Source organism: Microcaecilia unicolor, chromosome 2 (genome assembly GCF_901765095.1).
Source record: "Microcaecilia unicolor chromosome 2, aMicUni1.1, whole genome shotgun sequence".
Taxonomy (NCBI): domain Eukaryota; kingdom Metazoa; phylum Chordata; class Amphibia; order Gymnophiona; family Siphonopidae; genus Microcaecilia; species Microcaecilia unicolor.
The window spans coordinates 19,670,261-19,686,292 of NC_044032.1; the positions used below are offsets into that span (position 1 = coordinate 19,670,261).

The following is a 16,032-nucleotide window of genomic DNA, read 5'->3' on the forward strand; positions in this document are numbered from 1 at the left end:
CTGTTCCAAACAGCGCTCTATAAATAATGCTGGAACAGCGCAGGGCTTTACCGCCCCTATGATCAGAGATAATAGCATATAAATCTATATGCGCTATTATCTCTGATTATAGGGTAAAGTGCGGGAGGATTATGCCCAATACTCCTGCACTTGTTTGACAGGTCTGAGCTGTCAAAACCCCAGTCCTGTAAAACACAGGGAATTGAGGTCATGGTCAGTGCCCCCACCAAACCCCTACGCCAAGCCAACGACAAGGGGACTAAAGGTCTGGCAGTCCGCCAGTCCCCCTGACCCCTCCCCCCCGGACATAAGATCTGGTGGGTCTCCAGCCCCCCTAACCCCCGGTGGCCCAGTGGGCCGCAAATCAACCCCCCCCCGACCTGGTGGTCTAGTGGCCCTCTTCCCTGCCCCCCTGTACCATTGTTGGAAGAGGGAGGTACACTCCCTCCTCTTCCAGCAGTGCCACTTTGAAAATAGCGCCGCCCAGCCCTGCCCAGTGAAGCCATTTTTGAGGCAGAACTGCTGGAAGAGGAGGAAGTCTACCTCCCTCCTCCAACAAAGGTACGAGGGGGGGGGGGGGGGCGCGGGGAAGAGGGCCGCTAGACCACCAGGTTGGGGGGTGGGGTTGATTTGCGGCCCACTGAGCCACCAGGGCTTTTCTTTTGGTGGGAGGGGTTAGGGGGGATGGAGACCCACTGGATCTCCAGCCCCCCCCTGAACTTATGTGTGTGTGGTGCGTCGGGGTTCCTGCTTCTGCATGGGGTGGGGCCTGCAGCATGCAAACGCATGCTGGACAGGGCTCAACATTCCTCCACAAAGATCTGCAAGCCCTAAACACCAGCTCCGAGCTGGCGTAGGATTTGGCGTGATGCTCGCCGATCATTGTGGAGGTACAAGTTTAGCATGCATTTGCATGCTACGTGTGCTAAGTGCCCTGTTTTGTATGCATTTGCATACTAGTTGCGTTCAGAGCCCCCGATTGTATTGTTTCATGCGCTCGGGGGCTCTGATCATGGGGCGGTAGCAAACGCCGGTGCTAGTATGGTGCTAATAGCCTCTAGCGCCTGCATTTGCTTCTGATTATTGGCCCATTAGAGAAGAGGTTCCCAAATCTAACCCATGAAAAAAAATAGAAGGTAACCAGGGTAGGTAAATTAATCTGATTCTTTGACCAAAGATATGCAAATGTGCGTCATGAATAGTAGCTGTAGATGTCCTGCAAACAAGGGCTGTTATGGACTGAATTTGTGAACCGCAGGTCTAGATTACTGCAAGCACTGTAGCACATCTTGATGAATCCATAACTTGGTACAATCCATGGTACTAAGCCACTTGGACTACTGCAATGGAATCTATGCGGGATGCAAAGAACAAATCATAAAGAAACTCCAGACAGCACAAAACACAGCAGCCAGGCTTATATATGGAAAAACGAGATTCTAAAGCGCCAAACCACTACGAGAAAAGCTACACTGGCTCCCAATCAAAGAACGTATTGCGTTCAAAATCTGCACCCTGGTTCACAAAGTCATCTACGGAGAAGCCCCGGGATACATGACTGACCTCATAGACCTACCAACCAGAAACACATTTAGATCAAGAAGAACATATCTAAATCTCCATCACCCAAGCTGCAAAGGACTCAAATACAAATCAACCTATGTCGTCCAGCTTCTCCTATATAAGCACACAACTATGGAACGCATTACCAAAAGCCGTGAAAACAACATATAACCACCTGAAATTTCAGAAATTACTAAAAACTAACTTGTTCAATAAGGCATACCCTAACGATCCAACTTAAATGCCTTAACCCGGCGGCATGACGAAACCAAAGCTAGAACTGGACATAATTTAACTCTTCCTCCTTACGATTCCCAATGTGTCTATCACAACCTCACTCTGAATTTTGTTAAACCGGTACTGGCGATCGCCTCTACGGTACTATGTAAGCCACACTGCGCCTGCAAATAGGTGGGAAAATGTGGGATACAAATGTAATAAATAAATATATCTTGCAATGATAGCTGGCAGAATAATAATACTGCCTTCCAGTGGTCATGAAAGAAACCATAACAGCATCTGATGCATTTAGCTGAAGTGAGGTAGACAGATGCAGGAAGATGCTTATCCTACAGCGAGTCCCATCTACCTAGTCCCTTCTTGAAAATCAGTGTGCTCTCTCTCTCGGCCTAAGAAATCACGTTTCCTTTTATGCCATGCCTTCCATCCAAACAGGATTCCAACACACTTTTGAGCCGAGTATTCAGAAACACACATATGGCTGCCTCTAGGCAGATGGCCTGGCATCATGCTTCTTGTGCTCTAACGGCATCCAAAGAAAAGCAGGCATGGCCATTACGCATTTCCACTTGAACAGACCGAGCCCAGGAAGATCAAATGATTTGCTCCAGGTCCCAAAGAGTTGGTGACAGATTTATATTTATGTTCGAGGACAACTCACCAGACTGAGCTCCAAGCTCTGAGAGAGAAACGGGCTAAGAACCCAGGGTTCAAATCCTGCTTCCACCACCACCACCGATATTCCTTGCGACTTTGAGCAGATCCCACTACCTAAGCTCTCTAGGAGGGAACCTATTGAACATGAACACCTACAGCGTTACATTATCATCTATAAAAATAACTCTTATTACACATTTCCTCCTATAATAATCGCCAGACTATCTGATATCAAGATGAAACCTGCAGCTCATTGTGCTTTCTTCACTTTCTCATGCTAACAAAGCAGCTGTAACCATCCTACCATTAGAACGCTGTTACTCAATAACAGAGCTGCCCTAACATGGCCTGTTTTTGTTGACAACAGCATGATCAGTGGCCCTCAGTAAGAGAAGCAACGTTTAATTGAATTATCCAAAATATAAACTAAGACGACCTGTCTGATGAGACAAGATCTGCAATATTTAACAAAAAAAGAAGACATGTATCCAAACATAAGTACATAAGTACATAAGCACTGCCAGCTGGGAAAAGACCAAAGGTCCATCAAGCCCAGCACTCTGTCTCCGACAGCGGCCAATCCAGGCCCCAACAACCTGGCAAAACCCCAAAATTTAATAACGATCAATGGACTTTTCCTTCAGGAATCTGTCCAGACCCCCTTTAAACTCAGCAAGGCCAGCTGCCGTCACTACCTTCTCCGGCAATGAGTTCCAGAGTCTAACCACACGCCGAGTAAAGAAAAACTTTCTCCGATTTGTTTTAAACCTACCACATTCTAATTTCATCTTGTGTCCCCTAGTTCTATTATTGTTAGAAAGCGTAAACAAACGCTTCACATCTGTCCGCTCTACCCCACTCATTATTTTGTAGACCTCTATCATATCACCCCTCAGCCGCCTTTTCTCCAGGCTAAAGAGTCCTAGCCGTCTTAACCTCTCCTCATAAGGTAGTCGTCCCATCCCTTTTATCATTTTCGTCGCCCTTCTCTGCACCTTCTCCAATTCCTTTATATCTTTTTTGAGATGAGGCGACCAGAACTGAACACAATACTCCAGGTGCGGTCGCACCATGGAGCGATATAATGGCATTATAACATCCTCATGCTTGTTTTCCATCCCTTTTCTAATAATACTCAACATTCTGTTCGCCTTCTTAGCTGCCGCAGCACATTGAACGAAAAGATTTCAACGCTCTATCCACGATGACTCCCAGATCCCTTTCTCGGTCCGTAACTCCTAAAGCGGAACCTTGCATGACATAGCTGTAATTCGGGTTCCTCCTTCCCATGTGCATCAGCTAGATGCCAGAAAAGCTGTGCACTTCCCTTACAACATGTAATTGGGGGGGGGGGGGGGGCAACAAGGGATGCAACAGTGAGCTGCATTTTGAAGGTATCCTGTTTAGTCACTAAATAATATCTGGGGTACAAAAATAAAGATATAATATCAATGAAGGAGGAGTGGCCTAGTGGTTAGGGTGGTGGACTTTGGTCCTGAGGAACTGAGTTCAATTCCCACTTCAGGCACAGGCAGCTCCTTGTGACTCTGGGCAAGTCACTTAACCCTCCATTGCCCCATGTAAGCTGCATTGAGCCTGCCATGAGTGGGAAAGCGCGGTGTACAAATGTAACAAAAATAAAATAAATAAATCGAATTCTGCTACTATATTATTAGAGACCCTTGTAACATCGAAATATTGTATATGGAATTTTAGAGCAGAGAAACTGTCTCAAGGATAAGTGGTTTTTTTGATTTTTGAATTTTATCTTCATGGATTTTTAAATGAGCACATGATTAGGAGAACACCCTTCAAAAGTCAATTTTGGAGATCCAGTGCCCTGAATTAATCAAGTTATAATGTACACAAGTTTTTTTTTTTTTTTTTACTCATTTATAAAGTAATTGATTTCAAGGAACTTAACTACTTCGGTATAGATATGCCAACATTTTTGGCAACTTGTCTGACTGAGGTGTGATGATGGTGTAGGTTGTTTCTCCTACATCTTGGATTAACACTTGTTCACGGAGCACCTTCATATTATTATTTATAATAGTTATATTTAAGTTTAAAGGTACATTCAATGTTGCAATAGTCTGTAATAATATAGTAGTAGGTTATCCTATTTAGACCATTTCTTTAATAAAGGAGCATTTCATAGCTAGATTGTGAGCTCTTTGAGCAGGGACTGTCTTTTTGTGTCTGGTGTACAGCGCTGCGTATGCCTTGTAGCGCTACAGAAATGATAAATAGTAGTAGTAGTGATAGAAAAAAAAAATAAACACAGTGCATTGGGATCTGTGTTTGCTGCTGTATGGTATCCACTAGTAAAAGAGGCCCGTTTCCAACAGAAAGGAAACAGGCGCTAGCAAGGTTCCAGGGCCCCCTCCCTACCTCCGAGTTCCAGCCCTCCTCCACTCCGAGTTCCATGCCCCCCTACCTGCCTCCCTTTCTCTCCTCTGAGTTCCAGGAACCCCTCCCCTTCGAGTTCCAGGACCCACCCCTCTCCTCCCCTTCGAGTTCCAGTACCCGCCCCTCCCCTTCCAGTTCTAGGACCGGCCCTCCCCTTCTGGTCGAGTTCCAGGACCCCCCTCTCGTCCTGTGCCCCGAGTTCCATGCACCCACTATCGTCCGAGTTGCACAATCCAGTGCCTCCCTCCCTCTCTGTCCGAAATCGACACCCCCCTTCTCCTCCGAGTTCCACCGGCCCATGCAAGTTCCACTGCCCCGAGCCTCCCTCCCTCTCTCTCCCTCTGTGGCCTCCGAGTGCAAGCAGGACGTGTGCGGCTGCCCCTCCCATTCTTAAGTGCCGGCCGTTCTTTAAAACTTTTTACCGCATGGTCCGCCGGCAACAGTGAAGTTGAGTAGGCATGGAACGGCGTTTCAGACTGCCTTCGCTTTCGCTTCTGTTTCAGCTGTGCCTCTGGTCCCGCCCTTACGCAAACAGGAAATGAGGTCCGGACCAGAGGCACAGCTAAAACAGAAGCGAAAGCGAAGGCAGTCTGAAGCGCCATGCCAAGCCTGCTCGACTTAAGAGTTGCCGGTGGACCAGGAGGTAAAACGTTTTAAAGAACGTTCGGCACTTACGAAGCGGAGGGGCAGCCGCACATGTCCTGCTTGCACTCGGAGGCCACAGAGAGAGAGAGAGAGAGGGAGGGAGGGAGGCTCGGGACGGTGGAACTCGGAGGAGAGAGGGGGCGTCGATCTCGGACGGGAGGGAGGTAGGGAGGCAGTGGAAATCGGACGCGAGTGGAAGGAGGGAGGGAAGGAGGTAGGGGGTCATGGAACTCGGAGGGGCGATTCTGTACTCACCTCCGGTTGGCTGGGTTCCCTTCCCTCTCACTTCCCATTGGTCCGCCCTGTGACGTCATCCCCAGGGCGGACCAATGGGAACTGTGTTACGAACCCATGCATCCAGACGGAGGTGCAAATTATTATATAGGATGTTGCATTAACTTTATACAGTGCTGCATAGATGCTGGCATGGCTTCTGACTGCAGGAGTTCAACGATTCCAAAGAGGGCCCTCAGGGCCTGGATAACAACAAAAGAACTCACAGCCTGGCTGGATTTGTTAAAGTATTCATTACCTAATCTGTGCAGTACTTTCTAACAACTACATGCAACCTGATCATGGTAAAAGTACTAAAAGCATTTCAGGACATGCTCCCCTAAAAAAGAGTCTATCAGCTCAGGGGTAGCAGAACAGCTTTTCAGTTGGAGAGGCAAAATAAAACAAATCCCTGGACCTGCCACCAAGCTTTCTAGTTGCTGATGCTATGTTGGGCAAAATTACTGTGACCTACCCCATTCTGCAGCATATGTGGCAGCTAATCTTTGCTTTGTACAGCCAAGGACAGTTTTAAGACTCCTGAGATCCCTGCCCGCTGCCCCATTACAGAGTGTCTCCCCCCCCCCACCCCCACTGAATCCCTTTTTTCTGACTGCAGCAGGGACCAGATTGTGTACTGCCTGGTCATTTCAGGGCTCCCGGGACTCATGTCTCATATGCAGCACAGGGATGCCAAGCAGGGAAACGTCTGGAGCTGTACTCTGCAGGAAGCTGATCTATAAATAGTAACCACCGCTTCACCCTTCGGGCCCCCACACAGGAGCTTTCCAGCTCCACTGGGAGCAGGGCTGCGGTGACGAAGTTTGCTGGCTGCAACAGATTTCCTCCCTCCCACGCTCGCTCCCTCCCACCTACCCGCTTTGCCCACGCTCTCCAATTAATTTCTCATCCTCCGTTGGGATGAGCTTCCGGAATATGGAAATGACTTCCTCACTGCCTTCTCTCACAGTCCCATAGCTAATAAAACAAATGTGCTCTGCAAGAATTCCAAGGCATTCAGAAACTATTTCTTTCCCGAACAGACCAATAATTACCTCTGCAGGGATTGTGCCTGCTATTTGCAGAAATCAGAATTCACTCAACTACAGAAGTATGGCGTCAGACAGCCTTAAAAAATTGTATTTGTACTGTACTAAAATGTTCATCCTTCACATCAAGTGCACAGCGGAATCAAAAAAAATATAATTTAGACCAACAGCCTGATCTCGAATTACTAACCATGGAACACACCACCACAAATGAACACAAAAGGAGTATCAAAGCAATCATATCAAAACCTTCCGTTACACCAAATCGATATCTTTTCATCATAGGTGTCCAGTAATGAGCAGCATCCTCACTCACAATGGAGTGGAGGAGTAGCCCAATGGTTAGTGCAGTGGCCTGACAACCAGGGGGTTTGATTCCCACTGTACCTCCTTGTGACTCCAGGCAAGCCACTTAACCGTCCATTGCCCCAGGTACAGAATAAGCACCTGTATATAATCTGTAAACCGTTTTGACTGTAACCACAGAAAAGCAAAGTTACTTACCTGTAGCAGATGTTCTCCAAGGACAGCAGGACAGGTATCCTTACATCTGAATGACATCATCCCAACTGAGCCCTGTGTGGGATGCTACCCAATGAGGCTTTCAGCAGCAGCCCCACTGCACATGGGTGCAAGCAAGGGACTCTCAGTGACATAATAGCTGGAAAAGAATTCAACTCCTAGAGGAGGTGGGAGGGTTGTAAGGATACCTGTCCTGCTGTCCATGGAGAACACCTACTACAGGTAAGTAACTTCGCTTTCTCCGAGGACAAGCAGGATAGTGGTATCCTTACATCTGGGAATCCCTAGCTATCAGACTCACTGAAAACAACAATAGTAGGAGAATAGAGTCTTGCAATGGCTAGATAAGGTTGAACCAATTAACCGATTGTGGAGATGCAGCATGGAACTGAATAAAATGGGACCTAGGAGGGTGGAGTTGGATTATAAACACCAAACAAATCCTGCAGGACTGTCTGACCAAACGGACTGCCGCATCAGGTATCTTGCTTGAGGCAGCAATGAGATGTAAATGTGTGAACTGAAGACCACTTTGTAGACTTGCAAGTCTCCTCAATGGAGGCTGACTTCAAGTGAGCTACCGACACAGCCATGGCTCTGATATTATGAGCTGTGACGTGACCCTCCAGAGTCAGCCCTGCCTGGGCATAAGTAAAGGAGATGCAATCTGGTAGCAGTTGAATCAAATGCACTGTCCCTACCCTGTTGGGATCAAAAGAAACAAAGCTGGGTGGATTGTCTACGGGCTTAGAAGGCTAAGGCTCACTTGCAGTCTAAGGTACGTAGTACACTTTTGCAAGAATGGACATGAGGTTTTGGGAAGAATGTTGGCAGAACGACTAAGATGGAACTCCGACACTACCTTAGGAAGGAACTTAGGATGTGTGCGGAGGACTACCCTGTTATGATGAAATTTAGTACAAGGCGGATCAGCTACTAGAGCTGAAGCTCACTCACTCTGCGAGCTGAAGTGACCACCACCACAAACAAGACCTTCCAGCTGACAGGAGTCTAGTGGCGGAAAAGGAGCTTTCATCAGCTGGGTGAGGACGACATTGAGATCCCAAGACACTGTGGGAGGTTTGACAGGACGAACAACTAGAGAGTTACAGAGATGGGCTTGTCCTCCACATGAATATGATAAGCACTAATTGCAGAGGAGTGAACCCTTACAGAGTTGGGTTAAACCAGCCTCAGAAAGGTGCAGGATGCAGTTTTTGTGTAGGACAAGTTAAGTGGATCTAGGGCCTTGCCCATACACCGAACTTTCCCCATTTAAAAGAATAGCTCCTCTTAGTGGAATCTTTCCTGGAAGCCAGCAAAATTCTGGAGACATCCTCAGGTGGGTACAAGGACGCAAATTCTATGCCCTCAATATCCAGGCCATGAGAGTCAGGATCTGAAGTTGGGATGCAAAAGGGACCCCTCATTCTGTATTATGATGGTTAGAAAATGGCCCAATCTCCATGGATCGTCGGAGGACAGCTCCAGAAGTAGAGGGAACCAGATCAGCCTCGGCCAATACGGTGATATTAAGATAATGGCTTCCTGATCTTGCTCGAGTTTCAACAAAGTTTTCCTTACTAGAGGAATGGGAGAACAAACACCCCCCCCCCCCCAATGCAAGTGGAAGGCATCTGATGCTAGTCTGTTGTGTTACCTGAGCCTGGAGCAATACTGAGGCACTTTGTTTAGGCGAGTGGCAAAGAGATCCACCAAAGGACTGCCCCAAGCTCGGAAGATCTCGTGGGCTACGCAGATATTGAAAGACCACTAGTGTTGTTGTATGACCCTAATCCGCCTGTCTGCCAGACAATTATCTTTTCCTGCTAGATATGTGGTTCTGAGCACCATGTAGGAAGTTAGAGCCCACTGCCATGTCTGAACTGCTTTCTGACAAAAGGGGTATAAGCCCATACCCTCCTGCTTATGTAATACATTGCAACTGGATTGTCCATTTGAATTAACATAATTTATCAGATGATCTCTGAAAGCCTTTAGAGTGTTCCATGAGAGTGATGTGAAGAGACTCTCTGGGAGGACCATGTCACTCGAGTGTGAAGCCCATCTACATGAGCTCCCCAGCCCAGGTTGGATGCATCCGTGGTCAAGATTTTTCAGGGCGGCGGAATTTGGAATGGTAGTCCCCAGACCAAACTGGATCGATTTAACCACCAGTGTAGAGATTGCTTGAGCTGTGATGTGACCTGGATAACATCGTTTAGATTCCCAGTGGCCCGATGCCACTGAGAAGCTCGGGTTCACTGGGCTCTCCTGAACTGGAAATGTGCAAAGGTGGTGACATGCACTGTTGAGATCATATGGCCTAGCAATCTCAACAGATGCCAAGCTGATACCTGCTGGCTGCTGTGAATCTGGTTGAGTGACTAATGTCAATTGCCGATCCAGAGGAAGGAAAGCCCAAGCTTGTACTGTGTTTAACAGGGCTCTTATATGTTGAACGGGTTGGAGATGGGACTTTGGGTAGTTGATTACAAACTCCAACACCCGGATAGTCCTCTGCATCGATTCTTGAGCAAACTCCTGCGACGTGCTCTTGACCAGCCAATCGTCCAGATAAGGAAACACATGCACTCCCAGTCTGCGTAGTGACAAGACATTTGGTGAAGACCATGGGTGCGGATGCGAAGCTAAATGGCAGAACACTGTACCGAAAGTGGTGCTTCCCTACTATAAATCTGAGGTACTTCCGATGACTGGGAGTATCTGGATGTGGGTATATGCATCCTGTAAGTCCACAGAGCATAGCCAATCGTTTTTCTGAATCATGGGGAGAACAGAGCCCAGACTGAACTTCTCTTTGACCAAATATTTGTTCAGGGCCCTTAGGTTTAGGATGGGGTGAAATCTCCTGTTTTCTTGGTGACGAAGTACCTGGAATAGAATCCCTGCTCTTCCTGCCCTGGTGGAACGGGCTTGACCATGTGGGTCTGGAGAAGAGCAGAGAGTTCCTCCGCAAGTACCTGCTCGTGTCGAGCAGTGAGAAGACAGACGTTTGTGGTGGGCAATTTGGAGGTGTTTGTTGTCAGCTGACAGAGTATCCTACTCAGACTATTTGAAGTACCCACTGGTCAGAGGGAGGTAAGAAACTAAAAACTTTCATGAAGAAAAGTTGAAAAACTAGCCACAAATCCCTGCACGGGAAGGCAGAAATAACGCAAAGAAGGGGAGACACAAAACATGACCTCCTAGCTCCGTGGGGAAAAAAAAACAATAGAGTTCCGTGCTTGCACATCAGGTGGGAAGGCACTCACACATACATGATGGGGTTGCTGCCAAAAGCCTTTTAAAAGTTACTGAACCCTGGGTAGTGTCCTAAACTGGGCTCCGTGGGGATGATGTCACCCAGATGTAAGGATATCACTGTCCTGCTTGTCCTCGGAGAAGGCAGTATATCAAATCCCATCCCCTTTCCCTAACAAGAGTTTCATCTGCAGAATACCCCTTGATAACTCCTACTTTGGTAGAGAAATTTTCCATGCACTTGCATGTTTCCAGCTCCGGGTGTCACATCCTTCTCACAGATGGTTTGACTCCTTGTAAGGTATCCAGAGCCTGCTAGCAAACCTCCAAGGACAATGAATTCCAAGAAAAAACAGTTTACTTCAATACTATGATAATTTCTTTCGTTATCTGAAGGTCCTCAAAACTTGGTCTTTTCATCCACGGGCTGATCTGTGTTTACCAAAAGGAAAACACCAGATCAGGTATAGATTTCCAGCTTATGGTGCCAAGTCTCAAACTGGGTGCTCTGTGGAAGTTGTGGTCTCAATTTTCTGGAAAGAGAGACAGCCACCTGGAGCCACTATCAACTCTAGTGGTCACACGAAGAAGACATGGATCAAGCAGAAGTGAAAGCAGCATTAAAGGGAAACAATGGTCTCAACCACAGGAGGGTGCTAGAATGTTTAAGAAAACAGGGAAAACTTAGCGGCTTCCCGATAAAAAGCCAGATGAGGAGGCGTAAGAAGCAAAGCCTTACATAGGAGAAGAAAGAGAATAAGAAACACTTTGGAGTCCTAATGTGAAAAAAAAAAATCCAGACTTTTTAATTCTGAATGCATTACTCACACGAGTCCTTTGTAGGAATCACCAGTCTCACTGGGTTCTGACACCATTACAGCTTCAAAAGAACATTTTCTACTTTCCTTATAAAGGACACAAGCAGTTCAAAGATCACATTTGCAAAAAGAGAATCAATATCGCTTCGGAGTAGGCTGCTCCAAACTCTGTTCACAATGAGACAATGATAAAGGCCATGTTAAACAGCTACTAGCTCCCCGTACAAGCGCCAGCATAGAAGCCTTTCGTTCGCATAATTAGAAAAAAGCATTCAGTTTCCAAACTGGATTCAGAGCATCATGCCAGGACCTGACATTTAATAAGAGAAGTGACTTTCCATTTTGCTGAGATTGGGCTGTAAAGCTAGGGCCAAGGCATGTCAGTGTGAATCTGGACACTCTCAAGACAGGGCAGTGAAGCAGAGAAAGCAGCGGTCAGGAATCAGATTACAGTCATCCGGGGTCAGCTGGCAACAGGGATAAAATAAATCGGTGCCCTTCTCTAATTCCTACCTTTCTAGTCTTTAAGGAGAGTCTGCTTTGGGGGGGGGGGGGGGGAAAGCCTGGAATTCAAAGTTCACATTTTTCAAGAATTTTTGGTTCAAGCACCAACCTTTCAGATCCTGTGACAGTGCAAGACAGTATGCGCTTTGCTGCTGCTGTACAGCTAAAACATGGTAAAAAGAACAAGAATGAGGATTTCAGAGAGCCAAGCCCGATCTATTTTTAATTGAGCACATCAATAGGCTCTCCACGTAGAATCAGTTACCAGGCTAACCTGGCACACTGTTACGCTGAGGAAGTCATCTCCGGACAAAGGCAGGCAGGAAGAAAAAGGAGCATGGAGAGAAATCCCCATCACTTTTTTTTTAGAAAAGGGAGAGCGGGAGGAGACAGAGATGGAAAAGGCACTGGGGGTGGGGGGGGGGGGGGGGGGGGGGGGGGGGGGAAGGAGAAAAATTTATCTAAGTGCCTCTTCCTTTGATCTCCTGCTCTCAGCTCTGGTCTCCTGAGTCTTCCAACACACTGACTTATCCTTCTACATAATGACATCTGGCCCTTCGCCCTTCTCTTCCCAGCTCAGTCCACCCAGACACTCCCCCCCCTCTCTTCCCTATAAAGAATACATTGCCACAGTACAGTAACAACCTGTTAAATAACACTAATACAATCAGACCCCCCCCCCCCCACAAAGTGATAGCACTGAAGATAGAAAAACGTCAGACTGACTTCACATACAGAGTTAATAAAAACTCTTCCTCCCCAAAAGACAGCGATAGATCTCCCCATGAAAACTCCAGTAGACAGACAGTGACAGGACGCACAAATGGACAGTTTCGGGTCTCCACCTCACACATAATAGACAGACAGACAGTGAGAAATATTTTTTTCTCCCTCCCCCCCCCCCCCCCCACACCAGACAGAAAGTGAGAGGTCTCTTCCCCCCAACACACACAGTGAGAGGTCTCTCTCTTCCCATCCCATACACACAATGGACAAATAGTGACAGATCTCTCTCTCTCTCCTCCCCCCAAACATACAATAGACAGACAGTGACAGGTCCCTTTCGCCCCCCCCCCCCCCACAGTGAAAGGGACAGTGCAAGGTCTCTCTCTTCCTTCCCCCCCACACACAACAGACAGTGAGAGGTCACTCTCTTCCTCCCCCATACACACAACAGTGACAGGTCCTTATCCCCCCCCCCCACAATAAACAGATAGTGACAGGTTTCTCCCCCACCCATACACATAATAGACAGTGACAGGTCCTTATCCCCCCCCCCACAATAAACAGATAGTGACAGGTCCTTATCCCCCCCCCCCCCACAATAAACAGATAGTGACAGGTTTCTCCCCCACCCATACACATAATAGACAATGACAGGTCCTTATCCCCCCCCCACCACAATAAACAGATAGTGACAGGTTTCTCCCCCCACCCATACACATAATAGACAGTGACAGGTCCTTATCCCCCCCCCAATAAACAGATAGTGACAGGTTTCTCCCCCCACCCATACACATAATAGACAGTGACAGGTCCTTATCCCCCCCCACACACAATAAACAGATAGTGACAGGTTTCTCCCCCCACCCATACACATAATAGACAGTGACAGGTCCTTATTCCCCCCCCACACACAATAAACAGATAGTGACAGGTTTCTCCCCCCACCCATACACATAATAGACAGTGACAGGTCCTTATTCCCCCCCCACAATAAACAAAGTGACAGGTTTCTCCCCCCCCCCATACACATAATAGACAGTGACAGGTCCTTATCCCCCCCCCCACAATAAACAGATAGTGACAGTTTTCTCCCCCCCCCCCATACACATAATAGACAGTGACAGGTCCTTATCCCCCCCCCCACAATAAACAGATAGTGACAGTTTTCTCCCCCCCCCATACACATAATTGACAGTGACAGGTCCTTATCTCCCCCCCCACAATAAACAGATAGTGACAGTTTTCTCCCCCCACCCATACACATAATAGACAGTGACAGGTCCTTATCCCATCCCCCCCTCCCCACAATAAACAGATAGTGACAGGTTTCTCCCCCCACCCATACACATAATAGACAGTGACAGGTCCTTCTCCCCCCCCTCCCACAATAAACAGATAGTGACAGGTTTCTCCCCCACCCATACACATAATAGACAGTGACAGGTCCTTATCCCCCCCCCACACAATAAACAGATAGTGACAGGTCCTTCTCCCCCCCCCCCACAATAAACAGATAGTGACAGGTTTCTCCCCCACCCATACACATAATAGACAGTGACAGGTCCTTATCCCCCCCCCCCCCCACAATAAACAGATAGTGACAGGTTTCTCCCCCACCCATACACATAATAGACAGTGACAGGTCCTTATCCCCCCCCCCCACACACAATAAACAGATAGTGACAGGTCCTTCTCCCCCCCTCCCACAATAAACAGATAGTGACAGGTTTCTCCCCCACCCATACACATAATAGACAGTGACCGGTCCTTATCCCCCCCCCCCCCACAGTAAACAGATAGTGACAGGTTTCTCCCCCCCACCCATACACATAATTGAGTGACAATTCCCTCCCCCCACAATAAGACAGTGACCAAGTTTCTTCCCTTCTCCCACAAATAGTGACAGGTTCCCCCTCCCCCTCCCCAATACTTGGCAGATTCACCCCCTTCCCAGAGGACCAACTTCCCCACATCATATACAGTAACATTTACTCCCCCTCCCTCCCCATTAGACAGTGATAGGACAGAGGAAGGTACCGGTACCTTTTCTGGGTAAAGACTAAAAAGCTCCAGCGCGCGCCGCGAGGAAGGGAAATTCGCCTCATTCCAGCCCCTCCATCCGGACATTTCTCGCTTTAAAACAGAGAGAGAGAGAGCACGCGCCCGCCGGCTGGGACACACTCACACACACATCCTTACCGTGTGCAGCTCTCCAACGACCACACTGACACAGTCAGACACACAACTCCAAGCCTCGCTCAGCGCCCGGCACCAGCGGCTCCCGACGTCACGGGAAACCCGCCTTCGCAGCCTACCAACCACCGGGCCGCTCCGAGACGGCTGTCACGGCTGACAGCTTCCATTGGTTCAGCGTACCGCCACTCACTGGTAGTAAGCCAGAGCTTTAATTCACAAGTGCACGGAGCGGCTCCCCCCCACTTCGCCGACACGTGCACCGAGCGCTGATTAGCTAGTTTGCGAAAAGCAATCACCGCATCCTTTCCGATTGGTTGACTAGGCTGCCAAGCTCCACCCCTCTGTACTTGTCATTGGCGGAGCCGCTGACAGAGAGCTCCGCCCCCAGGTTTCTTATTGGACCCTTTGAACCACTCACTCGCTGAGTGCGGGACAGTTTTAGGTGGTAGTGGTGGGATTCCCTGGAGAAGGTTCTGGAAGCTGGTGACGTCACTGGCGCGAGTAACAGAGTCTTGTTGAACGCCTCCACTTCCGCTCCCCGGAGTTTTTACCTTTCCGGGAGATGTAATTGACGCTGGTGTAACGTTCTACGTTTCAGCGGAGCGTAACTCTCCCCCCCCCCCCCACCCCGGTCTGTTTAGATTTCAGCGCAAGGCGTTATAAGGAGGCTGGTATTGGCCGAGACCTGCTGGACTTCCCTTCTTTCTCGTTACTTAGAAGAAGTGATGCCACAGCAGGTGACCGCTGGCTCTAGCCCTTAATTCTTATTACCACAGAGATGATTAGAGTGGACCATCCTAAAGTGAAGCTTTCATTTAGTGCAGGGGTAGGCAACTCCTGTCCTCGAGAGCCGCAGGCAGGTCAGGTTTTCAGGATATCCACAATGAATATGCAGGAGATAGATGTGCATACCATGGAGGCAGTGTATGCAAATCAAGTTCATGCATATTCATTGTGGATATCCTGAAGACCTGCCTGTGGCTCTGGAGGACTGGAATTGCCTACCTCTGCACTAGGCTACTCCTCCACTGGCAACATTGCTGATCTGCAAGGGCAGGCTTCTACATGGAATGTTGCTGGTGGAATAGCAACTTCCATATCATCAAGCTGATCAATCCATAGACTGGTGGGTTGTGTCCATCTACCAGCAGGTGGAGATAGAG

General features: G+C 48.2%; 1 protein-coding gene across 2 annotated transcripts in view; it reads right to left on the bottom strand.

Moving 5' to 3' along the window:
• Positions 1-14,982, bottom strand: part of DNAJB5 (DnaJ heat shock protein family (Hsp40) member B5) — a 56,203-nt gene extending 41,221 nt beyond the window's left edge. Inside the window, exon 1 of one of the 2 annotated variants that reach the window (XM_030192832.1) lies at positions 14,873-14,982. Coding sequence is in view for 1 of the 2 variants with exons in the window: in XM_030192831.1 (XP_030048691.1) it covers positions 14,717-14,778 (62 nt within the window). In the remaining variant the exon portion in view is untranslated. Of the gene's footprint in view, positions 1-14,716; positions 14,837-14,872 lie in introns of those variants that run through there. The other variant, XM_030192831.1, reaches the window with a different exon arrangement.
• Between the last annotated feature and the right edge of the window lie 1,050 nt (positions 14,983-16,032).